This window comes from Arvicanthis niloticus, chromosome 23 (genome assembly GCF_011762505.2).
Source record: "Arvicanthis niloticus isolate mArvNil1 chromosome 23, mArvNil1.pat.X, whole genome shotgun sequence".
In the NCBI taxonomy this organism is placed as follows: Eukaryota; Metazoa; Chordata; class Mammalia; order Rodentia; family Muridae; genus Arvicanthis; species Arvicanthis niloticus.
This window is the reverse complement of record NC_133430.1, coordinates 31,826,858-31,853,593: the sequence shown is the minus strand read 5'-3', so window position 1 is coordinate 31,853,593 and position 26,736 is coordinate 31,826,858. Positions and strand designations below refer to the sequence as shown.

Below are 26,736 nucleotides of genomic sequence, written 5' to 3'. Positions count from 1 at the left end.
GATGATCTTGAACTGTTTCTCCTGTCTCTGCCTCCCAGGTGCCCAGATTACGTTGTGTGCTGCCAAACCCAGCTCAACAAAGCCTAATTTCCACATCATTTCTGGTGTCTCTTACAGCAAAATCTGTCCCTACCAACTCCACATACCAGACACCATGGCAGCCAACAGAGGACTCTGTTCTTACCTCCCTCCTGAAGGTGTCATTAGGTCAAAGAACCATCCATTAAAACTCGTCTTTTCTGGTGATGGTGGTACAGGCCTTCAATCCCAGCACTAAGGAGGCAGAGGCAGGTGGATCTCTGTGAGTTCAAGGTCAGCCTGGTCTATAGATTGAGTTTCAGACAGCCAACACTACACTGAGAAACCCTGCCTCAAAAACAACAAAAACAACAGAACTAAACTAAACCAAAACAAACAACAACAACAAAAAAAAACCCAACCCCCGTCATATGTTTTATATAGTGGACAGAGAAGCCCCCAAATTAATAAGATGATCTCGATGATCTCCAGTTCTGAGAGGGTGATGAGGAGCTAAAGGTCTATAACATGTATGGGACACATGTTCTCCTTAGCTAGTGACACTTGGACCATGCTGAGACCTGAAGCAAAAATATTTGAAAAACCAGTAGCCTCGCCTCCAACTGCAGAATCCGGGCCTCTCTACAGGTGAATCTCCCAGCCTGCCTAAGCAGGAACCGGGCCTCTCTATAGCTAAATCTCCCAGCCTGCCTGAGCAGGAAGCTTCTCTTACACTTCAGCGCTGACTGCCCTTCTGAAGCTTCTAGAGAAGGAGGTGGTCAAAGGGGCCCCGGCAACTGGAAAAAGCAGCTTCTTTTTAGTTACTCCTCCTCCCTTCGGCTTCTACATGGGCCAATCGCAGCTTCACACCCAACTCAGGAGGTCAGAAGGGCCCCCTGCCTTGCCTATCTGCTTTACTGCAGAGCCCCAAGCTCTCAGCTCAAAGCTACCAGGTACTTGATACTAACCAACTGAATGACTGCTAGAATGACTATAACCTTGAGCTGGGTGGTCAATTCTGCCCCCAAGTGAAGTCCCAGCCCTCAGGAGGAGGATGTAGGAGAACACTGAGTTTGAGAACAACTCCGACTATATTGAGATCCTGTCTTAAAACATCAGGAAGAAAGAGGGGGTGGAAGTAAGGGGGACTGGATAAAGAGAGGAGGGGAGGGGAGGAAGGCCCCATATTTGTTATCAAAGAAAACCCTCACTGTTTCTCTTTCCCACGAGAGTTTGATCCTAACCCTGATCCCTTTAACGTGGGCCAGTATTTATTGAACGGCTCTAAACATGTCTCCCCATGCTGGGGAGACAAGCCCTACCCACACATCTCCCTCTGCAAGGATAAGCACTTTTCTGTATTCTCACTCCCAGCACTTAGTTCAGGGCCCTCCAACCTTCCTTGTCCCATGTCTGAGTCTATTTGAGGCTGCTGAGTTAAGGGAAAGGGGAAATCTCCTAGCCTTTGCCTATAGACCATCCCCACACCCCCAACCCTACCCCCAGGGATCTGTCCCAGCTAACCTTGGCACTGGTCCCAGGCAGGCTATACAACTCAAAGCCCCTATCCACTGGGTCTCCTGGAATAACCTCAAACCTGGCTGTTTCACCTGTCCCTGCAAGGGCACCCTACAGAGCCAACCACACTGGGCCTGCAGCGCCCTGGCCCCTCAGTACCGGTAGCGGCGGGAGCTGCCAGCTTTTTGGAATTCCTAATCGCTCTTGGCCCCGGTGATTGGCTGTTCAGCTCTGACCCCACTTGGGCTGCCGCCTGGTTGGATAAAAAGGGAATCTCCTTGGGGCTCCAGAGCATTAGACACCGGAGGGGGCACCTGGGACCAACTTCACGAAGCGGGGAGCCCGGTGGGGGGGGGCTTGGGGGAGCAAAAGACCCGCGGCCTCAGCCCCTCCAAAGAACCGGGAAATGACGGGGAAAGCGGGGGAAGCGCTGAGCAAGCCCAAATCCGAGACAGTGGCCAAGAGTACCTCGGGGGGTGCCCCGGCCAGGTGCACAGGGTTCGGCATCCAGGAGATCCTAGGCTTGAACAAGGAGCCTCCCAGCTCCCACCCGCGGGCTGCCCTCGACGGCCTGGCCCCCGGGCATTTGTTAGCTGCGCGCTCGGTTCTCAGCCCGGCTGGAGTGGGCAGCATGGGGCTGCTGGGACCCGGGGGGCTTCCCGGCTTCTACGCACAGCCCACCTTCTTGGAAGTGCTGTCCGATCCGCAGAGCGTCCACTTGCAGCCACTAGGCAGAGCGTCGGGGCCGCTGGACACCAGCCAGACGGCCAGCTCCGGTAGGTGAGGGGCGAGGCTGCTCGCCTGCTACACTGCTTGGGAAAGTCGCTGTCGGGAGCTGTCCTGCGGGCCCCGACCTCCCCCGGGAGGAAAAGTTCATGCAGGTCAGGTCAAGGGATCTCAGCCTAGGCCTAAAGTCAGCGGCCCCAGCTAGCGACCCGAACTCCGAGGGTTTTCAGATTCAGCTTATCCAAGCCCTGCTCAGTTCTTGGGACCTAGTGTCTGTCCGCGCACGATAGAATATCTGGGTTGGGGCCCCAGTGGATGTTGGCTCCGGGTGGCTGAGTCCATGTAGCATCATTTTCCTTGGAGCTAGCTGGAGGGCCCTAGCTCCACCGCTCCACCGAGGCTCGGGCCTTGGGGAGGACTGTGCTCCTGAAGCCCGATGCTGTTCCTAGAGCCCGCAGGACAGGAAAGAGGGGCCCGGCCCTGGCTCTTGCCCCTGTGTCCAAAGTTGTCTCCTTTTCTTCCCAGTTTCTCGGTTCCAAACCCCTGTTTTGCTTAGCTAAGGTTCGATTTCCTCCCTCTAGAAACTGGGAAAATAACGTCACCACGGCACCCAAAGGGCAGCCATCAGATCTAACCTAAGCCGCACCATGTATTGGATCCCGATTTTTCTCTGGCGCAGGGACCCTGGATGAGCTTCCCTTCGCCCTGTCAGGGCCACTTGCCTGGCGGTGTGTTCTAGCTCGCCGGCTCTCAGAATTTCGTGCCATTATTATGTGTTAAACGTAGCAGGACAACGAAAAGTGGTTCATCGCAGGCTCTCTGAACTTGAACAGAAAAACATTTTGTGGGTGCCACAAAAGAGACAGCGAACCCGCAATCTCTAGCCCTTTCCAGGACCCCAGCTCCCCTGCAACAAGCCTGTAATCCTTGGGTCAACTTTTGGATCTGGGACTTGGGGGCTGCTGGCGGAGGGGAAGATCTCGAAGCTGGGAGCATCGCCTGCCTCATTCTCCCATGCCCCTGCCTTCCAGCGCGCCCCGGCCTTGGCCTCTCTTGCAACGAAATTTTTCAAAATCTGTGGTCTCAAGAGCCGACCTGGAGAGGGTCAGCCTGGGCATAGGGATAGGGATGGTGGCCGGGATCCGAGAGGGCTTCGGTGGAGATCACAGGCCCGCGCAGCTCACAGAGGTTGCAGAAGGTGGGGTCCTCACCGGTTTTTCGGCGTGCTGAGCGCACTCCCCATTCCACTCCCTGCCTCTTCGCTCGCTTTTCAGATTCTGAAGATGTTTCCTCCAGTGACCGAAAAATGTCCAAATCGGCTTTAAACCAGACCAAGAAACGTAAGAAGCGGCGACACAGGTAAGGGCCGCATAGTCCTTTCCTGCTCCCATCCCTAGCCATCTCGTCTCGGGGCCGGGTGACCCAGATGTGAGGGCCCGGCTGCACCCGGGCAAAGACACTTGCGTTGTATGTCCCCGGGCCCTGGCATCCGGTGAGGGTGACTGAGTGTCAGCCAGAGCAGCCGCACCATTTCGGCTTTCTCCTTGTGCGGGAGACAGGAGAGGCACTGCTGGGCTAGACCTGAGCTGGAGAGGCGTTGGCGACCCCAGATCTCTGCACAGACCGGGTCCGAGAGCCAAGCAGACCCTGTAGAGAGCAGATAGGTTCCCACCTCCGGCTGGAGCCAGATCCATGCCCCTCAACCCTGGAAGCCCGTTCCTCTTACACTGCCCAAGGCTTGTCAACGCTCCAGGTTTCTGTTGCAATCGTCCCCCTGCCCCTCAAACTTCAATGACAGCTAACATGGCTGGATCTTTGCTTTAGGCCTCTGCTCGTTTGTGCTACTGAGCGGGTCGCTATCCTTTTGTGAGCCTCAGTTTTCTAGTCTGAAAAATGGAGAAGAAAGTGCGTTGTCTGGTTTCACCAGCCGAAACCTCAGTGGGGTGGACTGCTTTGGTGTACAGGCTGAGAAGGGTTGGCCAGCTCCAGGAGATACGTGCATTCTTCTGGCCTCCTGGGACACCACGTGCATATACTAATAAGCAGATATATACACGCACACATATTTTTAATGTGAAAAAGTCTTTAAATAGACATTGCTTATCCAAAGTTAAGATTCAATGGGTTTATCCTAAGAACTATGCTCTCTTCATCCCTTGCCCCCACGGGGTAATTCAGACCTTCATTCATTTCAGCATCAATACTAATCCGTTCCTAGCGGAAATCTTTGAGGCGATTTTTAAGAGAAAAAAAAAAAAAAAACAGGCAAGAGGGCCCAAACAAACAAAACCACAAACAAACAACGGAGTCTGAGTTTCTGGGGGTGCTGTTCCTAGGTGCTATCCCTTTACTCCTCAGCAGGCCCGTTTCCCACTTTTCTCTGTCCCAACCCAAGTGGGGCGACCACAGGGACATTTCCCCCACGGCTGTGCACTCTGGCTTATGGTCCCACCGCATCCTCGCGTCCTCATTTCTCTCCAGGGGTTGGTCTCCAGCTGTGCATACTCTTTCTGGGTGCTTCTCTCCACCTTGCATTTCCCTAGCCCCCATCCGCCTCCAAGATCTCTGCCGACTTGCTTTCCCGACCTCAGAACAGGCTCTGGCTTAAGGGGAAGTGAACTTCCAACTTGGGTTTCTCAGGGGGACCCCAAGTTCATTCCATGAAGGCAGCTGCTTGCTTTAGTTCCGTTTGTTTTAATTTTTTTTAATTTCTAATTGTTACTATTTTGTGCACACGGGTAATGTAGGGGTGAGGATGGGGTTCCATCGCGCCGTGGAAATGTACCTGGTGGTCAGAGGACAACTTTGTGAGGTTGATTCTCTTCCTTTCGCCTTTTTGTGGGTTCCAGGGAATCTACTCCAGTCTCCAAGGTTGCGCCACAAGCGCCTTTACCCTTAATGCTTAACCATCTTGCCAGACCAATTTATTTTAAACGAAAAAAAAATATTAATCTAGTCACTGGTCTTTTGTTGGATGGTGACCCAACAAAGATGAATGAAAACAATACCTATGCATCTGTGTTTGGCAGGTCCTAAAGGAATCTCCCCTAGCTGGCACAAGGGCAGCTGTGGTGGGAGGGGGTGGCATTGAGAGCCCTGGAAAGACCATCCTCACCCTCTAACTCGGGAGTACTGTGAGACCATTAAAACCCAGGCGGCCCTAGGCACAAGTCCATGCCTAAAGTTCCTCTTCATCTGCCACCCTTTCTGACAGAACTGTTTTGGGTTTTGGTGGATCGAGGTGGGGTAAGGACAGCTCACCAACATCAGAGAACTAGAGACCCTGGTTTTCTATTCCGGGGAGCATGAAGGCAGCAGATAACTGAAAGAGAGTATGGGAGCAGATTGCCCGTGTGGGTGTGGGGGTGTGGAAAAACACCGCAGCACGCTTCCCTAAGCCTCTGTCCTCTGAAGATTTTGAGGAAGAGACCCTGGAATCCTGTGATAAGAGACTTTTTTTGCCTCCAAACTGGAAACAAACCAGTTTTAGCAGGACTTGTGTGTAGAAAGACCAGGGATACAGCAGCAGTGGTGGCCTGGCTCTGGGAAGCTACAGATCTTCTTTTAAGAGATCTTGGGCTCTGCCTCAGTCAAGAGCAGAGTTTGGGTCACCGGGTGGGGGAAGGAGATCCCCCTGAAGAGTACTGGTCACCAGTAGGACGATCAGTTCTGAGGTAGGAATGGAGGATTTAAGGTTTCTTGGAGAATTTAAGGTTCCTTCCTTCCTTCCTTCCTTCCTTCCTTCCTTCCTTCCTTCTTTCCTTCCTCCCTCCCTCCATACCTCCCTCCCTCCCTCCCTTCCTTCCTTCCTTTGTTGATTTATTTTTAGCTTGTTTTTTACTTTCTTCTTGCAGTGTACTTCTGGCTGGCCTGAACTGTGGTGATCAAGCTGGCCCTGAACTTGATCACCCTTCCCCCACTCTCCAGTGCAGTGGCACCGACCAGTCCCCACCACACCTGACTGTTGTTTGTTTCTTGACTCTAAATGACCAACAGCCAGCTCCTTTCTTGTTTTTTTCCCCTCACTACCTGTTTGCCTCAGTTTCCCTGGTTTTAAAAGGGACTAGCATGTTTTGATGATGATCTGCTCAAAGGATTTTCATCAAGTGGCAGGAGAGAAATAGAGGGCAACAGATGTTCAAAATCCAAAAACTAACTTCTTTCTTTCTTTCGTTTTTCGTTGTTTGTTTTGTTTCGAGACAGGGTCTCACTGTCTAGTCCTGGCTGGCCTGGTATACACCAGGCTGGCTTCTATCTCATAGAAATCTGCCTGCTTCTACCTCTGTACTAGGATTAAAGACGTCACTCCTACACCCAACTCATGAATTAACTTTCTATATATGTAAGAATTCTACATAGTACCAAGAGAATAGAGAAAATAATTTAAAAATCAAACGAGTTTTCTTCTATAAAGAAGAAGTCTTTCTCACAGATCTCACGCACTCTTTATAATATCCCTGGAGATAAAATTAAAGTCTATATTAGCACAGGAAATGGGGGTTACATGTGCACTTTTTCTGTGCATTGAGAGAAGGTGAGGACACAGCAGAGAGACATTCTAGTGATAAACTCAGTGCTGGTCCCAGGGTCCAAACCTCAGGGGATCAAGAAGGAGCAGGCCAGTTTTTACAAGTTCTGTTTTTAGAAACCCGACCTGTGATGAGGATGTAAGGCAAAGGTCAGGAAAATGCAGTGAGCATAAAATCTGAGAAGAAGAGTTTGCATCTGTGGTTTCTAGTTTATTTCAAAAGGGGGATTATGAAGCCCTTAATACTGGAGGCTTGCTATTTGCACATATTCCTCAGGTGAAAGAAAGAGGCTTTGTTTGTTTGTTTGTCTTGTTTTTTTGAGACAAGGTCTCTCTTCATAGGCTGTGCTGAAACTCACTATGTAGCTCAGACTGGCCTCGAACTCACAGAGATCCGTCTGTTTCTGTCTTCTGAGTGACTGGAGGTTTTCACTAAAGGTTCATCAGTTCTTTACATGAGCCAGTGTGAACCATTCTGGGGGCAGGAGAGAGAATGGTCCACCCTCACACCTAACCTGGGAGCAGCTGAAGCTGTGTGCTGGTTCTGGGTGGTAGAGAGAAAGGGCAGATGTGGAGGAGGGAGGGAGGGACGGGGTGTCATAGGTGTGTGTGTGACTCTGTTCTCACCAGACAAAAGCAGAAACCAAGGCTGCATTCAGCCTTTAAGGGGAGGAGAATCTTTGTTTGTCTGGGGAGCACAGGAGGCAGGCAGGTCCAGTGAGCCAAGGCTTTAATGAGGTCTCCTCTGACTTTGAGGGGAGAAAGACTGATTTTCAGTCTTCTAGAATTTTCTTCTTATCACACTTTCCTGCCAGAGTGCTTCTGGGAAAATTCTGAGTCAAATGTCACTGAAGGAATGCTCACCACCAAGATAATGTGGGACCTGTCCCCGATAAAGAAGGGTCTAGAAGGTCAATATGTGTGAATGTGCATGGGGGGGGGCATCAATATTTGTTCATGCAGTGTGTGTGTGTGTGTGTGTGTGTGTGTGTGAGAGAGAGAGAGAGAGAGAGAGAGAGAGGATTATGATCAAAGCACAGGAGAGAAATATTCTATAATATTCTATGTTCTTCAAGGCAGGCTCTCTCGTTTCCAGGGTTCTAAGTTCTGATCTTGCTCCCCTCAGGACAATCTTCACTTCCTACCAGCTAGAGGAGCTAGAGAAGGCATTCAATGAAGCCCACTACCCAGATGTCTACGCCCGCGAGATGCTGGCCATGAAAACAGAGCTGCCAGAAGACAGGATACAGGTAATGGCTGCTAGCCCCTCCAGCCACCTGGAACCATCCCAGGGCTGGGGCCCTACTCTCTCTCACAATCTAGGCCCTTCCCCAGAGTAGAATAATTTACCAGTGACCCCGTCCTCAGTAAAACACCATTATTTAAGCCTATTAAGCTGACAGATATTTGCTGAATACCTACCATGTAAGCAGGCCATAGGAGGACGAGATGCTTGGTGGATAAGTCCTGCTGGCTCTTCTAAACCATTGGCTTCCTGGGTTGGGGATAAAGTTTAATGGTCCCCAACCATTTAATGGAATGCTTTGCCTAGCATAAGTAAGGTCTTTGGTTCTACTCCCAGCCACTGCGAAACCAAAACAAACACAAACACAAACACAAATGAACAAAATACATATGGTAACTTCCTGAAAGCACGGTGGAGAGACCCTGAGGAGGCTTGGTGATGAGAGGCAGAGCTGATGGGGGTGGGGCATCCTGAGCAAGCCTATCATAGCACAAGGCTGTACTAACACCAAAGACAGGACCAGCCAGCTGTGGGTGGCTGAGAAGCTGGCTTTTGCCTCTAACCCTGGTCAGCTTCTCCTCCTCCTCTCTCCTTCCTTGAAGAAATATTGTCTCTTCTATACATGCCTATTCCTCCACACCACATCCAGCCGTAGCTCTGTGATCCCCTCATGCCCAGGCAGCTGTTGTTCCTGCCTGAAGTTCCTGCTCAGTGCTTCTCCCTGGTCTGGTCCCGAATGTGGCTGGGTACACATTCTGTGCCCTCTGCTGGGACTAGTAGGACCCACTAAGCTTATCTTCCTCTTCTGGACAGTCGTGTAGCATAACCAGCCACTTTTCTGGACTGGGTTCTCTCTTATGGTAAGAATGGAGGGGAGGGGGAAGCTCACAGCCAAAACATCTTCCCCACCCCAGAAAACCCAGGATACACATTATGAGATTTGAGATTTGAGAGAGATGGTGGATTATTCTCAGAAGATCCAATTAGATCTTAGCCTTAAATGAAAGCTACTCCTGGATGGTCCAGAGTGTGGATTCCGACTGCTACAGAACTGGCAGAAGTCAGGGTAGAGGTGGAGCAGGCAGGTTCTGACTTCCTGATGCTGTTGCCTGGCTAGCATCTCCTCTGTCTCCATTGGAGACTGTCCTTTCTGTCAGCAGGTGCTTGGTGGAGGGCAGCATCCCGGGTGTACTGGAGACTGAACGCAAAGGTTGTAGACTTGTTCAGACTGTCTGACTGGAGAACCAGAGACTGAACATGGGGCCAGGAGCTGTTTTTTCTTTTCCCTAGAAATCAGTTTGGAATTTCAGCTCAAGACTGAATTGACACATTGTCTAGATAATGTGTCATTGACACATTGTCATTGACACAATGTCTAGACAAGCTCAGTTATTCATAAGCAGCCTATGCTTCTGTAGAGAGACCTGGACCTATTTATTTTCTCTCAGTTGAGTTCTAGTGGGAGTGATCTGGGTGTTGACTCCGAACTGTTCGTGGGTGCGCACATATGCACGGGGAGGAGGGGGTGTTCTGTAATCTAAGCCCTGGGCTGTCTGGTCATCTCTTGTGGCCTTCATTACTACCAAGTTGGCCATTACAAGCGGCTTTGAGGCCATTGTTGACAGGCCCATGTTTGTACTGCTCATTAAGAAAACAGGAGCCTCGCCGGGTGGTGTGGCGCACGCCTTTTAATCCCAGCACTTGGGAGGCAGAGGCAGGTGGATTTCTGAGTTCGAGGCCAGCCTAGTCTACAGAGTGAGTTCCAGGACAGCCAGGGCTACACAGAGAAACCCTGTCTCGAAAAACCAAAAAAAAAAAAAAAAAAAAAAAAGAAAGAAAGAAAAAAAAAAAAAGAAAAAGGAGCCTCTGTCTCTTTTAGGATGCTGTCTAATCTCTGTTTAGCTGCGTTTGGCTGTGGCGCGGAGCTGTTCGGTGCGGTGGGCACGGCTGTTGGAGGCTGGAATCTCCCCAGTAACTGCACTGCAAAAGCTCCAACAGCCCAGGCTAGGCTTCATTGAGTCTCTTGGAGGTTGTCTCTAGGGAGGTGCTAGAAGTCACATAACCAGCACCGGAGAGGTGGAAATTAGAGAGCGTGAATTGCTCTGGGACTGTGAAGGTCAACTGTGGATGGGTGGCTATAGGACAGAAGAGGCAGAAATCTTGCCCATCTTCCGGGCACCACATAGCTCAGTGCTGCCCTCTGCAGGTGTTTGTGAGGTATTAAGTGGCCCTGCCCCCAAGGCATTTAAACAAGTGGCTTAGGAAAGGTCTCAATGTGTATTGGTATCAATTCCAGGCATTTCAGAGATGTGTTCATGTTCCAAAGGCTGGTGACACTGATTCCAGAGCCGGACTCCTGCGTTCATAGCCAGTCATCTTCTCCTAGAGCCTCCTTGTACTGTCGGGACTAGAGTGGACTCTGCCCCTTGAGTGGACCCCGCCCCATTGGGTGGACCCCGCCCCATTGAGTGGACCCCACCCCTTGAGTGGACCCCGCCCCATTGAGTGGACCCCGCCCCTTGTGCAGATGCAACAGGCTGCATGTGAACCGAACTCAGAGCAGTGGTGGACGTGTGTCTCCTGCTCAGTCAGAGTCAGTTCTGCTCTCTTTAAATCTTGATGACAAATGGCAGGGTAGAGACCAATTGCCTCCTTTAGAACTGTGGAAATGAAGGTCAGTAGCTTCCTGGGCTAAGTAGTAAGCAGAGGACAGAAGAATGGAAACCCGGTCTGTCCTTAAAACCCTACTTTCTGCCTTGGGCTTCTAGGGTGTCAAGAAGCTGAACCTAGATCTGGAAGAACCAAGGTGTTTTGAAGTCAGGAGTCGGGTCTGGGCATGGCGATTAGGAGGGACCAATGTATCTGAAGACTGACTGATACCACTGTATCACCTGTGTGCCGTGTGTGCGTGTGCGTGTGCGTGTGTGTAAGAGAGGAGAAGTCGTTAGACTCAGAGGCTTACTGGTGGAATGGAACAAGGTTTGTTTGTTGTTTTGAGGTGGTGCTGTGACGGGGAACTGACATCCTCTTGTAAACTTGGCCAACACCCGACCCCTGAGCTACCAGAGCAGGAGCGGCCTCCGTATCAGGATCACAGCCCCTCACCAAGCTTTAAGCTGCTATGGCTGGGACGCAAGGGTGGGCCGACTGGACTGTAACAATCCTAAGTAGACAGTTAGGGAACATAGCCTAGGCTCATCCACCCCAAGTAAACTCCTAGCTCAGCTGAGCTTCCTTCGTAACCCTAACAACCGCCCAGGGTGCACGACGACCCACGGTGCACGACGGCCCACCGTACACACATGAACGCTAGGCACATCTACTTCATCTTTTGTTTAACTGCAAGTCACAGGCTGAGCCTCAAAAGACTCATCTGTAAAAATAATAACATTTTCCCAAACTCCTAACTTGCTAACGGTACCTGTGACTTGGGGACATTTACTAAATAGTCACCACTCACCTCTTTATCAAGTGCCTGTCATGCCTCCTGGCATTTCATCCCTCAGCACCAGATGAGGATGGTGTTGATTTCATACCCATTTCCTGGATGAAGAAACTGAGGGCCCAAGAGGTAAAGTCAGTAAGAAACCATGGTTTTGAGCCCAGTTTAACTGCTATCACACAAGATGAAATGACACTATCTATACAAACCCTAATAATTAGGGTAAATGGCAGTGACAGTGAGCCAGACATCTCTGGACAGGTCTGTGCTGGGAATGGAGTGGTGTGGTGCACAACAGGGTGAGAAGAGACTAAGTCACCACAATATATTTGGCCAGACAATTCTTTTGATGTATTAAATTTAGGATATATATTCTGGAAGTTTCTTCTAGATGTCAGTCCTGGGGAATAGGAAGTGGATTTCCAGATCAATTTAATTTTCTCTGAGGTTGATGATAAGAGAAGGCTTAGCCAGGCAGTGGTGGTGCACACCTTTAATCCCAGCACTTGGGAAGCAGAGACAGGCGGATTTCTGAGTTCGAGGCCAGCCTGGTCTACAGAGTGAGTTCCAGGACAGCCAGGCTACACAGAGAAACCCTGTCTCAAAAAACCCGAGAGAAGAGAGAGAGAGAGAGAGAGAGAGAGAGAGAGAGAGAGAGAGAGAGACATGGCTTGTTTTTGTTTTGTTTTTGATGCTAGGGATTGAACCCAAAGCCACATCTGTGTGTGGTGAGCATTCAGTCACTGAGCCACACAGACTCCTGGCCTGGTGGCTTGTTTGTTTCTTTTTTAGATTTCTCTTGTTTTATTGCATTTTATTTTATATTATACGTTTAACTGGGTGCATGGTGGGTGCCTGCTGAGGCCAGGAGAGGGTATTGAATCCCCTGAAACTGGTGTTACAGGTGGTTGTGAGCCATGTGAGTGCTGGAACTGAACGTGGGTCCTCTGCAAGAGCAGCAGGTGCTCTTAAAAGCTGAGCTGTCCCTCCACCCCACCCTCCTTGGCCTTCTTTTAAAATTTATCTTTTTTTTTCTTTCTGAAAATTTAATTTTTATTTTCGTGTGTGTGTGTGTGTGTGTGTGCTTGTATATAGAAGCGGGTGGGGGTGTGGTACATGCACTCAGACATGTTCCCCCAGAGACCAGAGGAGGATGTCAGGTGTCAGGCAAGTGTGTACCAGGACAGACTTCATTCATTGTTTCTTCTCTCTGCTTGTTTCTTTTATCCTTTTTTTTTTTTGACAGTGTTTCTCTGTATAACATAATCCTAGCTGTCCTGGAACTCCCTCTGTAGACCAAGCTCCCTCAAATAGAGATCCACCTGCCTCTTTTATTTTTATTTTGTGTGTATGGGTGTTTTGTCTGTCTGCAGAGGCCAGAAGAGGGAGTCTGGTCCCCTGAGACTGGAGTTACAGATGGTTATGAGCCAGCATGTGGGTGCTGGGAACTGAACCCAGGTCCTCTGTAAGAACAGCATATGCTCTTAACTGCTGAACCATGATCCTTGTTCCTTATTTATGACTTTTATAATTCTGGGGATTGAACCCAGGGCCTTTGTATTTTCACAGACAACCTTTTAGAATACCCCTGTAGCAGCTTGAAATGTGTGTCTGTAGCAACCCTATACCTACCAATGCAAATTTAATTGGTCTGTAGAAGGGCCTTGATGTCTAAATTTTAAATCTCTCCAGGCGAATGCTTCTGTGTGCAATCAGCATAAAAGTACCAACTCTCAGTCTTAGGATATGGTTGAAAGTGGGTTAACAGAAGTAGAAGAGGGGCTGGAGAGATGGCTCAGAGGATAAGAGCACTGACTGCTCTTCATACTGAATTCAATTCTCAGCAACCCCATGGTTGCTCACAACCATCTGTAATGGGATCTGATGCCCTCTTCTGATATGTCTAAAGAAAATCTTCTTGCTTGTTTGTTTGTTTGTTTTTTCAAGACAGGGTTTCTCTGTGTAGCCCTGGCTGCCCTGGATCTCACTCTGTAGACCAGGCTGGCCTTGAACTCGAAGAAAATCTTTAAAAAAAAAAAAAAAAATGAAGTGGAAGAAAGTGCAGGGGAAAACTTATTCATGGTAGACAGAAAAAGGATGCTTGCGGATGCTCAGAAATATGTGCAAAGTTGCCCCCTACTGGACATCAGGGACCATGACAAGCCTTATCTTTGAGCCTTAAATGAGGTAAGGTGGAAGGAAGCAGCTTGAAATGTGTGTCTGTAGTGTTCTGTGCACTGAAGAGGCTGAGGTAGAAAAACTGCTCCAGGGTAGGACGATAACCACGAGTTAGAGGCCATCCATGGATACATACTACATCTCACCTCCCACCCCCCATAGTGTGGTGTTACATACCTTAATTCCATGGCTTAGAGGATTGGCAAGAGGATCTCTGCGAGTTCTAGGCCAGCCTGGTCTACATAGAAAGTTTCAGGTCAGTCATGGCTATATAGTGAGACTTTCTTTACAATAATAATTAAAAAAAAAAAAATGTCAGGCAGTGGTGTTTGATGGTTCACACCTTTAATCTCAGCACTTGGGATCAACATGCAGATCTCTGAGTTTGAGGCCAGCCTCGTCTACAGAGCAAGTTCCAGGATAGCCAGGGCTACACAGAGAAATCTTGTCTCAAAAAAACAAACAAAGCGAACCGCCGGTGGCTCGGCCCTTAAGGCTCCCGCCCGCAGAGGGCGCACCGTCTCTTGGTGCGCGGGTTCGAGTCCCGCCGTGTCCAGTTTCCCGCGTCTTGTGGGGAAAAAAAAAAAAAAAACCAAAAGATAAATAAAATAAAATAAACCCTATCTCAAAATTAATTAAGCCCTTACACAGGCACACACTCACTCACGCACGCACACACATGCACATGCACACACAAATGCTGAGGGAATGTTGGCTAATGGCTGAAACAATTCCAAATTCATCACTTCCAGTCAGAGATGAGGAAAGGCTGTGACGGATGCTGCCACACGTAATAACCCTGGAAAGCAGACAACGGGCTTTGGCAAGCCAGGCACTTGGAGGCCAAGGCCAGAAGATAAGAGTTTAAAGCCTTGGGTTGGTACTGGTACTCAGTTGGCAGAGTGCTTGCCTAATTTGCACAGACCTGGGTTCAATCCCCTGTACCACAAAGACCAGGTTTTGTGACTGTAATCCTAGCACTGGGTAGATGAAGGCAAGATAGTCAGAAGTTCAAGGTCATCCTCAGCTACATTTGGGTTTGGGACCATGGAGGGATGACATGAAACCTGGTCTTAAACAACAACACTAAAATTAAACCAGGGGGCTGGAGAGTTGGCTCAGCAATTAAGAGCTCTTGCTGCTCCCTGGGCATTTGTGGCACACGCCTTTATTTCCAGCACTTAGGAGGCAGAAGCAGGTGGATTTCCGAGTTCGAGGCCAGCCTGGTCTACAGAAAGAGTTCAGGGACAGCCAGGACTACACAGAGAAACCCTGTTTCAAAAAACAAAACAAACAAACAAACAACAACAAAAAAGATCACTTCCTGCTCTTTCAGAGGACCTGAGATTGGTTCAGAGCACCCACGTGGTGGTTCAGAACTGTATGTTCCTCCAGTTTCAAAGGATCTGCCCTGTTCTTCTGATATCTTCTGACCTAATATATACATATTTACATGCACGCACTCATGGGTACACATAAAGTTAAAAAAAAAATAGTAAGTCTTAAAAAACAAAGCAAGACTGCTTGAAGCTGGCCCGGGCTACATGGCACAAACTTGTCTCAGAGGAAAGCAAACCTTGCACGCTGTGGTAGGTAGTTCACGGCTTTAATTGTAGTACTTGGGGCGTAGAGACAGAAGGATCAGGAGTTCACAGTTACCCTTAGCTACTTAACGAGTTCAAGGCCAGCTTGGGCTACCAGCGTCTTATCTAAAAACAAACAAAAGGCTAGGCTTTGCTGGAATCTCCAAACTTGGTGACCATTTGTGGCACTTTGGGACCCTTGTCAGGCTCTCACGAGGTCCTCACTGGACCCGATTTCCATGATAGAGGGGCCAAAAAGTAAAACATCAGGAAACTGAGTGGGACCTCTAGGGATTTTCACAGGCTTCTTAGAACCAAGAGCCCAAGTAGAAAAGGGAGAGGTCTAAATAAATGCCACTATGAACTCTCCAGGAAGGGAGGCAGGAGGACATTTCCTGTGACCCTGATGCTGATGCTGGAATGAGACTGTCACATAATACTGTGACACACAGAATCCACCAGCCTCAGGCTGGTTCCTCCTGGTTCTCACTGCATGCCAGGCATTCCCCACACACTACTTTATTTAATCCTCCTCACCCCCACCCCTGACAAACCTTACCAGTAGGTGGTAACACAGAGCAATTAAGAAGCAGGAAGCTGCCTGGCAGTGGTGGCACTCGCCTTTAATCCCAGCACTTGAGAGGCAGAGGCAGGTGGATTTCTGAGTTCGAGGCCAGCCTGCTCTACAGAGTGAGTTCCAGGACAGCCAGGGCTACACAGAGAAACCCTGTCTCGAAAAACAAAACAAAAACAAAACAAAAAAACAAAAAAGAACCAAAAAGAAGCAGGAAGCTCTTAGCATCTAGGAGGTGAGGGGGGGTGTATCAGCCTCTGTGACACCTACAGACGGAGCAGCAATCTCCAGTGTGGACACCAGCTCTAGTCAGGACAGCCATTGAGGGCTTGCTGGCATATAAATGGAATTATAAATTCTACCTAGCCTGTATAAAAGACACACAATCCAGGAATTTTATTTATAAGCTGGAAGCCTAGATTGGGCAGGGTTTGGAGCTATTCTAACCTACATCCCAGACATATGTCCCTTGATACTTGCTGATGCTCTTTCTTCTCTCTTCTGTCTCTACCTGTGACACCCAGCCAGGTAACTGAAAACTTGCCTATCTGTATCTACTGCCCAATCACAGGCCTTAGCCAAGTCTGGCAGGGTTTACAAAACGAAAGCTCATGCATGTACTTGGGAGTTTCCTCATGGTGGTGGAGGGCAGCTAGATCTTGGGGGGCCGGTATTAGCATTTGAATGCATAGCAACACCAGACCGATCCCTTACACTGGGACTTGAGCCTAGACTATACTTGGAAATGTAGAGTTTCAGCAGGATCTGTTTGTGTGGATCTTCAGATGACAACAGGGAAAACAGAGACCATCTAAATTGAAACATGAAAGCCCAGCGAGGAGCTGGCTCAGCGGTGAAGAGCATTTGCTTCTGCAAGCAGGCCTGGGTTCCATTCCAACACCAATGTCAGGTGCCCCTCAACCACCTGTAACTCTGGTTCCAGGGAATGTGATGTCTTCTTGTGGTCCCTGTGGGCACCTTCATGGGCGCACCACATATGAAGACAAGTAGACACACACACACACACATACACACACACACACACACACACTGAGAAGAAAAAGGAAGTCCTAGGTTGGATGCAGCTTGCATGTACAATGATGGAGCATTTGTAAGGCCCAGGTTCCATCCATGTGTCGGGGGCAGGGAGCTTACAGCCTGGAAGCTGGAAGTTAGTTAGCTCCTGCCTTTCTGCCTTCGGTTACACTTGCTATGGTCTGTAAGTCCAGCTTTGCTAAAGGACAGGTGACGGAGGCCAGAGGGACAGGTAATGCCACTGACTAACCTGCCCTTTGGGCAGACTCCCATTGATTTTCTGGGTCTCCTTTGAAGTCCTGAGAGTTAGCAGTTATTGAACACCATCTGTAGGACCAGCACTGATTTTAGGCACTTTCTACTTATTTCATTTAATCTTCAATTAGCCCTGAAGTGTAGCACAATTGTCCCTCATTATCGGAGGGAGGGGTTAGTTCTAGCCTTTCTCCTCAGGAATGCTCACGCCCCTTTATAAAATGACAGAGATGTTGGCAGAGCACCTGCCTAGTATGTGTTAGTCTCTAGCTTCTACTATTCGATTTAAAAAAAAAAAAAAAAGCACGGGATTTGTGCATAATGTTTATACATCATCCTCATGTATGCTTTAAACCAGCAGTTATAATATCTAATCAACGTAAATTCCATGCAAGTAGTTGTTACATGAGGTTACTTTGGGGATAATGGCACACATGCAGGGCTCGGGAGACGGCGCAGTGGGTGAGATGTTTGCTGGGCACACACATCTGAGCTCCAGGACCCGTGTAAAAAGCCAGGGGTGGTGGCGTGCATCTGTGAGCCTACTTTTGAGAGGTGAAGATAGCATAGAAGTCACTGGTCAGCCAATCTAGGCAATCCGCGAGCTCCATGTTTAGTGACAGACCCTGTCTCAAAAAAGAAGGTAGGCCAGGCGGGGGTGGCGCTCGCCTTTAATCCCAGCACTTGGGAGGCAGAGGCAGGGGGATCTCTATGAGTTTGATGCCAGCCTGGTCTAAGGAGGGAGTTTCAGGTCAGGCCTACACAGAGAAACGTTGTCTTAAAAAAAAAAATAGTGACAGAGGAAGGCACTTGACACCCCACATGTGCATATGTGGGTGATCACACACGCACACACATTTGCAGAATACACACGGATTGCTGAACCCACTGACATGGATACGGAAGGCCAATTGCAGATTTTTATTTGAAAAACCTAAGATCACGTAGCACCTTTCAGTCCTGCTTGCTTTTGGCTCAGATCAAGCATAGTGACTTTTAAAAAGGAGCTATTTATTTATTTATTTATATCTATTTATGTTTATTGAACACTTTATATTTGCATGTACGCCTGCATTGACAGAAGAGGGCATCAGATCCCAACACAGATGGTTGAGAGCCACCATGTGGGTGCTGGGAACTGAACTCAGGACCTCTGGAAGAACAGTCAGTGTTCTTCACCACCGAGCCACCTCTCCAGCCCAAGTGTGGTGGCTTTTAAACTCAGTGCACAGGCTGGTTGCTTCCATCGAGACAAGAGGAGACTATGAAAATTCTCACGAATCCCTCGTCTGGTTCCCTCTAAAGCAGTCATCATTTTTGGTGCCAGCTGCCCTAAAACAAGATCGTTTTGGCTGTCCAGGCTCCCTTCATAAACTGGAACTGCATCTGGTCTTCATGGAGAGAGCCAGACAACCCAGGAACTCATAATTGAGGACCAAGGTTCGTGCCACCAGCTGGCGCATGCTCCCCTGGGAGAAGTGTCATGGGGAAAAGCTGGTCTTCACACCAGTGATTCATTTGCAGGAGGAGAACTCCAAGAGGGGGTATCTGTTCATGAGCCCAGAACAGGTCCAGAAGCCTGCACCCTGTCTTTAGTTTCTAAATTGCCCTTTCCACCTCACAGCCTCGCTGCAGCTCCAGCACCTCTGGAACCCCTGGACCACCCAGGGGAACACAGCTTCTGTGGAAGGCAGGCATGGGTGTCCTTGGTATTTGCACATTCCATGACACTGTCCCCAGAATCCCTAATCCAGACTGTGCTGAAAACGGAAAGGTCCTTAATCATTTTAGCATCAAAACTCACAGGGTGGCAAAAGCAGACCAGGCCTTGTGGAATTTCTGGGTGTCTCTTAGTGTGGGTAAGGGTGTGTTTCTGATGGAGCTGATGATGGGGGTGCTCCTGGAGCAGAGCAGGATTAACATGTGGTACATGTATCCTTCCTTCCTTCTTGAGTTTTGAGACAAGCTCTTATTTGACTCAGGCTGGTCTTAAATTTCCTATGTAGCCAAGGCCGGCCTTGAACTCATCTTTCTTCTCTACCTCCCAAGTGCTGGGGTTACAGGAGGCTGTGAGCCAGCATCTGGGTGCTGAGAACCAAACTCTGGTCCTTTGAAGGAGCAGCCAGTACTCTTAACTGCTAGCTGTCTCAGATGGTGGCAGTGGTGGCGCACAACTTTAATCCCAGCACTCAGTAGACAAGAGGCAGATGGATTTCTATGAGTTTGAGGCCAACCTGGCCTACAAAGTGAGTTCCAGGACAACCAGGGTTACACAGAGAAACCCTGTCTCGGAAACCAAAACAAATAACACCTCTCCCCCTGCCCCCAAAACTAAAAAAACTACTAACAGTCTCTTCAGTCCAGGTTACATATACTTGCTAAAACCTCAGCCTTCGATTCCAACACTGGGGAGAAAGGCAGATGGGTCTCTATGAGTTTGAGGCCATCCTGGTCTACATGGTGAGTTCCAGGCCAGCCATGGATACAAAATAAGACTGTCTCAATAAAATATAATAAAAAAATGGGAACGTCACTGCCTCAGAAGCCATGATTATACCCAAGCTTTCAGTGACCAAAAGCTTAGAAAGCTGTCACTGGACCTTCCCTGGGTGTAGCACCTGCCAGAGAGCCACACATTTGCCACACATCACTGACTGGAATCTGCAGTTTCTGTTTAGATCTGGGGAGCCAGAAAACAAAGATCCAAGACCGCCAACACTTTGAGAAACTACCAGGGGAAAAGAGTGTTTATCAAGTGATGTCCACTAGATCGCTACCCTCTGGACAATGGTGTTGTAAGCCATGAACATGGCCTACTTGTCTGGCCCTGGCCTCACTCCCCAAGGCTGCCTGCTTGTTCTCAGGGTGTCTGCTTCACTGTCTGCCCTCTGGGGCCAATCTTGGCCCATCTCCCTCCTATTAACACTTAGTGCCCCCTCTACAAAGTACTCACTTGTTTCAAACTACCTTCTCCCAACAGAGACTACATCTAAAAGGACTCACCTGTATACAAATATAAATGGCTTCTGGTTTCCTCAACCCCTCAGACAAGACAACGTAGAATAGATGGTGACAGATTCCAACCACCAAAAATAGGACTGGAAACTAGCCAGATGCCCCTCCGGGAGATAGCCTGTCAGCAGGAGTACAGTGCTTCATGAGCCATCAGAGGTCACAGTTCCTGAGCTAGACCACCTGCAGCCAGAGGCTGAGGTTTTAGAAAGTATATGTAACCTGGACTGAAGAGACTGTTAATAGTTTTTAGTTTTGGGGCAGGGGGAGAGGTGTTATTTGTTTTGGTTTTCGAGACAGGGTTTCTCTGTGTAACCCTGGCTGTCCTGGAACTCACTTTGTACTACTGCATCCGGCCTTTTCCTGCTTTTAGAGACTCCTGGTTATTTGCAAAGAAGAGATCCGCAAACATGGCTATATGGGTTAATTTGAAGATGTTTTGAAAGGTGCGGTCTTTCCCAGCAGGAAAAGAGCATCTCTGTAGCTCACCAACACGGGATGGGTAGCGCCAGGAGCGCCCTCTGCTGGGTGTGACCGGCCCTAGTCCAGACTATGTCTGCTAAGTGACGATCCGCGCCGACTGCGTCATCTGGCGGCGATGGTGGGAAGCGCCAGTGAGAAGGCCTCGGGAGCCCCGTGTCCGAGCCTTGGCTCCCGGGTGCCCAGGCAACTAAGGGTTAAGCTGTCAGCGGCGCGAAGTTAAACAGGTGTCAAAGGCGCCCCATATATCTGCAGATTGAAATCAAATTCTTTGCCGTATAAAAAGATAAATTACCCAGGCGCTGCCGCGCGTCCCACTCATCACGCCAGCGCCAGACGGCAAGCAATTTTTTTTTTTAATGTGCTAACGACCTAATCAAGCAATCAAGTCGGAGAAGATTGCAGAGTGACCGGGGCAGCCATCTGCCGGCGAGCCCCGCATTCATTTCCGCGCCCCCGCACCGGGCGGGGGCCGGGGAGGGAGCAGCCGGGGAATGGGGGTTGGGGGGAAGAAGGGAAAAAAAATCCTAAACAAATTAACACCCAATTTTCCCCGTCTAATTAGTTAAATGAGAAGTGTTTGGGGTCCCCCGGGGAGGGGGAGCAGCTCGTGGTAAGGCGATCGCTGCCTCCCCAGCATTAATTAGTGCGGGTCAATGCCGTGGCTCCCAGGAGAGAAGCCGCTTTAATTTCCCGTGATATTTCAGTGCCTGAGGCCCATCGATTCAAACTGAAATTAACTTATTTTTCAATCAGCCCAGGGCTGCCCCTGGGGGTGACTCTTCTTTTGCCGCCTCCTGAATAGAGCTGGAGCAATTTTTCATCAAAAGCTGATACCTTGGCCGCCCAGGGCGGGGGAGGGGCCCGCAGGGAAGGGCGGGGGTGCTGGAGGCCAGTGGGTGGAACGCGCCAGGGAAACTGGTTTTCTGTTCCTATCCTGCAATCCAGATGGGACCAGAAGCGCCCGGAGCCTTCCTGGCCCACCAGTTTCCTCAAGGGCATCAACCTTCCTTGAGGAAAAGGCTGGGAAAATTCTGGGTTCTATCAGCAGCTGGTCTCAGGAAGGCTGTTTGGGGGATACGGAGATATCCTGATCCCCTGAATGGACCAGATGCATGGATTTCCTTCCTCCTGGAAACTGCAGAGGCATTGTAGCTCAGTGACAGTGTAGTGGTGGTGATGATGATGATACAACAACTGCAGACACCCCTAGGGGACCCCAGTATCTTTCAGATTTAATCCGTACCAGTCAACTCAGGGACCAATACACAGTTTCTAGGGTGTCACCTACCAAGCTCCAGACACCCCCAGGGAACCCCAGTATCTTTCAGATTTAATCCGTACCAATCAACTCAGGGACCAATACACAGTTTCTAGGGTGTCACCTACCAAGCTCTTCTCTGTCCCAATACTGTAGAATGTCATATTCTTTACCTGACCCAGGAATGCCACCCACTTTGTCAAAATTCCATTCAGTGTTAGGCCTGGGATGGTGGGGGACCATGGTTACTCAGCTGGGAGAGGGTGGGGAAAATGTGGGAGATGAGTATTCAAGGAGAGTCTGCTACCTGCTGCCAGACTCCCAGACACCCGGAAGTGCACGCTATGTTCTGGGCTCCAGAGACTCACACTCCAGTGCTCGCCCTGGACTGTAGTGAAGAGCAGGGCCAGGGAATTTATTCTTTTAAAAATTATTATGGCCGGGTGGTGGTGGCGCACGCCTTTAATCCCAGCACTTGGGAGGCAGAGGCAGGTGGATTTCTGAGTTCGAGGCCAGCCTGGTCTACAGAGTGAGCTCCAGGACAGCCAGGGCTACACAGAGAAACCCTGTCTTGAAAAACCAAAAAAAAAAAAAATGTCATTTTATGTGTTTGGGTGTCTTACTTGTGTGTATCTCTGTGCACTTCTTATGTGCCTGGTGCCCGCAGAGGCCAGAAGAGGGCATCAGACCCCCTAGAACTGGTGTCGCAGAAGGTTGTGAACACTTGTAGGTGCTGGGAATCAAACCCGAGTCCTCTGAAAGAACAGCCAGTGCTCCTAACCACTGAGATGTCTCTCCAGCCCCTGGAATTTGCCCTTTGCTAAACCAGAGGGTCTCTTACACCCATGGCCTGTAGATTGGACATCTATAAATGTGGTCCAACACAAAGTTGTAAACTCAATTAGAATATAAGGTTTAGGCCTTTTTTAAAAAGGCCTATGTGGTGTTATGTGGTATTCAAGCCAGAACTTCATAGACAAGACCCTGTGGCAGTGTCAGGAGGCAGGACACACCTGTACCCTCTGCACCCGTGTGAGCTGCAAACTGAGGACCAAACTGGATGCTGCCCACCTGCTGAGCCTCTGTCTGAAAGTGTCCCTAGCCTGTCTCCCTAGAATGGCTTTGACTTAAATCAACAAATGGACCTATTTGCCCATGGTAGTCTCGAGTCTTGATGCCATCATTCTGAATACCCCCTGAGTCTGAGACACCTTGGGGACTCTGGAGGAGGGGAGCTAGGTCAACAACTCCCCTGAGACAGACAGAGCTATGGGCCTTGGGCCTGGAGTCGCTCGTAGTGCAGCTCTAACCACTTCTCTGCACTGTCAGGTGTGGTTCCAGAACCGCAGAGCCAAGTGGAGGAAGAGGGAGAAGTGCTGGGGTCGGAGCAGCGTCATGGCTGAGTACGGCCTCTATGGAGCCATGGTGAGGCACTCCATCCCCCTGCCAGAGTCCATCCTCAAGTCGGCCAAGGATGGCATCATGGATTCCTGTGCTCCGTGGCTACTGGGTAAGAGCCCGCACCCTCCTTGGGGCCCTGCCCCTGCGGTGAGGAGAGCGGGCTCCACTGGGGGAGGGAACCGAAGACTGGGTAGGGAGACTTGGGCCACAGTGATCCAATGGCAGAGAGGTCTTCCAAGTGGGCCATCCTGTCTTTCTGGGGCTATCCTTTGCACCTACCTGCTGGATGTCAAGACTTTCATTCTGGAGTCACTGGCTCCTCACATTGCCTAGAGTCTATAATCCTTTCTTCCTGACTAGAGATGGGTATATAGTAAATTAAATATTCCCCTTTGTGAGTTGAGGGGACTCCTATGTCCCTTTGGCCACCTCTCTAGCTTTGCCCAAGAACTTCTTTGCACCAAACCTCCCCATCTGCCAAATCCCATCAGTAGCCATCCAGCCAGTGATAACAGCATCCTCTTATCTTGGGGTCCTAAGGCCTGAAATCCTATGACAGAGGGATAGGGAGATGCCCTGAAAGTACAGAATAGGTTGCGGGTGTGTGTGTGTGTGTGTGTGTGTGTGTGGTGGGGTGCGCAAGTCTAAGCGTTTGATGTAGAAGGCCTGGTTCCCAGCTGTTGGCCTGAAATTCCACCCTGCTAGGCACCCCCTCACCTGCTACCCCTGGTCCAGTTGTGGGACTTGACTGTGGTATATGAAGAAAGGCTTTCTGCTCCCTCTTAATTCTGGCCTCTCTCTATCTTTGCTGTTTTCAGTTCAAGATGGCTTTCCCAGGCGCTTTTCTAAACCCGAATACCAACAATTCTTTTTAGGGATGCACAAAAAGTCGCTGGAGGCAGCAGCCGAGTCGGGAAGGAAGCCCGAGGCAGAACGCCAGGCCCTGCCCAAGCTCGACAAGATGGAGCAGGAGGAACGGGCCCCGGATGCCCAGGCAGCCATCTCCCAGGAAGAACTGAGGGAGAACAGCATTGCGGCCCTCCGAGCCAAAGCTCAGGAGCACAGCACCAAGGTTCTGGGGACTGTACCTGGGCCTGACAGCCTGGCCAGGAATGCTGAGAAGCCGGAAGAGGAGGAAGCCATGGACGAAGATAGGCCAGCGGAGAAGCCCAGCCCACCGCAGCTGGAGGACATGGCTTAGATCAAGGGCCACTGGCCTTGGGACTGCTCTTCTAGGGCCCTGTGGTGCCGGGAGTTCTCTCTGAGGCGAGGCCATTGTCTGGCTTCTGCCACACCTCCCCACACCTCAGGCCCTCAATTACCCCACAACTCTAGGCATAGGCTAATTCTGGCCGTAGCTTTGGACCATGCTGAGACATCCTGGACCTGCTCCTGATCTAGCATCCTCATCCTCAGCCCAGCTTCCCTGCCTCCAAAGCCTTCTTGCTACCCCAACATCGACGTCCTGCCAGGTCATCTCTGAGCGACTCTTGTCCAAGCCTACCCCTTCCTTACTCTCTGCTCTCTCAGCCTTCCTTCCCAGCTCAGCCCCCTCGTGGACTCCAGCCACCGCTGCTGTAAGCCCACAGCCCAGCAGAGCTGTGATTGGATTGAGGACCTGCTCAGCTGTCCTGAGGACTTGGCAGGCAGGCCTTTCCCTCTCCACCTCTTCCTTCTCAGACCTGGCCCCCGGATCCTGCTCTATGAATGCGTTGCTCAGCTGGTCCACGTGCAGCCTCTGCATTCTCCGCCCTGCTTACTGATGGACAGGTTCAAGACTAAGCAGGGCAAGTCTCAGACTGAGTCCTTCCCCAGACCTGTCTCACACCATGCTCTAGATCATCCTCAGGCCTTCTCTGTACCGGGCCTGCCCTACAGGTTCCTCCTTTGCAGAGGTGGGCCATACCACCTTGTCAGTGTCTAGGCCCTGCACCCTGAGGTGGGGGGGGGGGGGCACTTCTCAGCAATGTTGTGGCTTCCTGTACTGCTGTCGAGTCCTTGCCCAGAGCTTTTTCACCCCAGGGCCTGCGTTTCTGAAGCATTTTGACCCTTCTGCCTATGACTTTGACTTGCTGGTTAAGGCTTCTTTCTCTAGTGCTTCTTGTAGCCCAGTGGTTCGTAAGCTTCCTAATGCTGTGACCCTTTATAATACGGCTCCTCACGTTGTGGTGACCACACCCCCCAACCTTAAATGTATTTCATGGCTACTTCATAACTGTAATTTCAACTACTGCTATGAATGATAATGTAAATATCTCATATGCAAAATATCTTGAATATGTGATTTCCCCCAAAGGGGTCGTAGGGGTCATGACCCCACAGGTTGAGAACTGCTGTTGTAGCCTATCGGTTCACACGTGCCTGCTTTGGAGAAAACTAGTGCAGCCTAAAAGCCACAGACATGGCCTCACTTTGACCTAGGCATTCCTAAACGGCCCAGCCTAAATCAGACCTGCGCTGTCTAAACACACACACACATACACACACACACACACACACACACACACACACACACACACACACACACACACACTGTATAGCAAGGGAGGTACAGGGAAAGCTCAAAGGACAACAAGGCAGGTGGCTTGTGAAAAGCCCAGACTAAGCTCCAGACACTCAGCTCCATGCCAGCTGTATGCCCAGAAACCATGTCCACAGATAAGGAGCCATGTTGGACTGAAAGACTTCTGCCTGCAAAGGAGTAAAGCTGTCCATACTGATGGCCTGTCTGCAGATGTCCCTTCCCCCTGGCTTGATACTTGTTCTAGGGGTACACAGCCTTATGGAGTCCTCTGCTCCTGGATTCCCAGGCCAACCACAAGACCCCCTTCATCCTGTGAAGTTAGGTACCCTACCCACCTTCTTAGGGACCACTTCACAAGAAAGGCCTGAGGCAGTGAGTGGGTTGTGATTTTAAATCTGTTTTGACAGTTGATTTCTTCTTCGTTCTGATCCTAGAATTCTCCTGCTTCTGCATTCTTGTCTTCTTCCGGGTTGAGATGTTAGACTATAGTCCTGGTGTGTAAATAATGTACATAACATGAGAAGGAAGAAACTGGATATTGAGGTGTTTGAAACACTGAACTGTCATAACTTTTAGGTATTCAAAGCATAATTTCTGTGCTGTTTTCTGTAAAGACACAAGCAAGAATAAAATTCCTGCAAAGACTGCTGGAAATGGGTCCAGGAGCCCTCTCTAGGTGGGGTCAGCTGCTTGCGTGTGTGGACAGGTGGCATAGAAAGTAAACCCACAAAGATTTTTTAGGCTCAAACTAGGTTTCGTCTTCCAAAATTACTCCAGACTTTGGCCAGGCATGGTGGCACACACCTTTAACCCCAGCACTTGTGAGGCAGAGGCAGGGGCAGTTCTAGGCCAGCTTGGCTTACATAGCAAGTTCCTAGATAGTCAGGACTACATTAGGAGACCCTGTTTCCAGAAAGAAAGAAAGAAAGAAAGAAAGAGAGAGAGAGAGAGAGAG

At 49.8% G+C, this 26,736-nt stretch overlaps 1 protein-coding gene across 2 annotated transcripts; it reads left to right on the top strand.

Moving 5' to 3' along the window:
- Nucleotides 1-1,528: 1,528 nt before the first annotated feature.
- Vsx2 (visual system homeobox 2) lies at nt 1,529-26,439 on the top strand. Of its 2 annotated transcripts, none has more exons than XM_076921670.1 (5): nt 1,529-2,312; nt 3,537-3,621; nt 7,917-8,040; nt 23,186-23,366; nt 24,076-26,439. In XM_076921670.1, the coding sequence occupies exons 1-5, from the start codon at nt 1,943-1,945 to the stop codon at nt 24,456-24,458; spliced, it is 1,143 nt and encodes a 380-aa protein (XP_076777785.1). In that variant the 5' UTR covers nt 1,529-1,942; the 3' UTR covers nt 24,459-26,439. The 2 variants fall into 2 exon arrangements, with proteins under 2 accessions (XP_076777785.1, XP_076777786.1); XM_076921671.1 differs by having other exon boundaries at nt 1,535-2,312; nt 24,133-26,439.
- The last annotated feature ends 297 nt before the right edge of the window (nt 26,440-26,736 follow it).

Bases quoted from the DNA above. Each gene is read 5' to 3' on its own strand.
- Vsx2 (XM_076921670.1), top strand. From the start codon at position 1,943: ATGACGGGGAAAGCGGGGGAAGCGCTGAGCAAGCCCAAATCCGAGACA. The intron at 3,622-7,916 runs GTAAGGGCCGCA...TGCTCCCCTCAG, and splicing joins CGTAAGAAGCGGCGACACAG to GACAATCTTCACTTCCTACC. The intron at 23,367-24,075 runs GTAAGAGCCCGC...TGCTGTTTTCAG, and splicing joins CTGTGCTCCGTGGCTACTGG to TTCAAGATGGCTTTCCCAGG.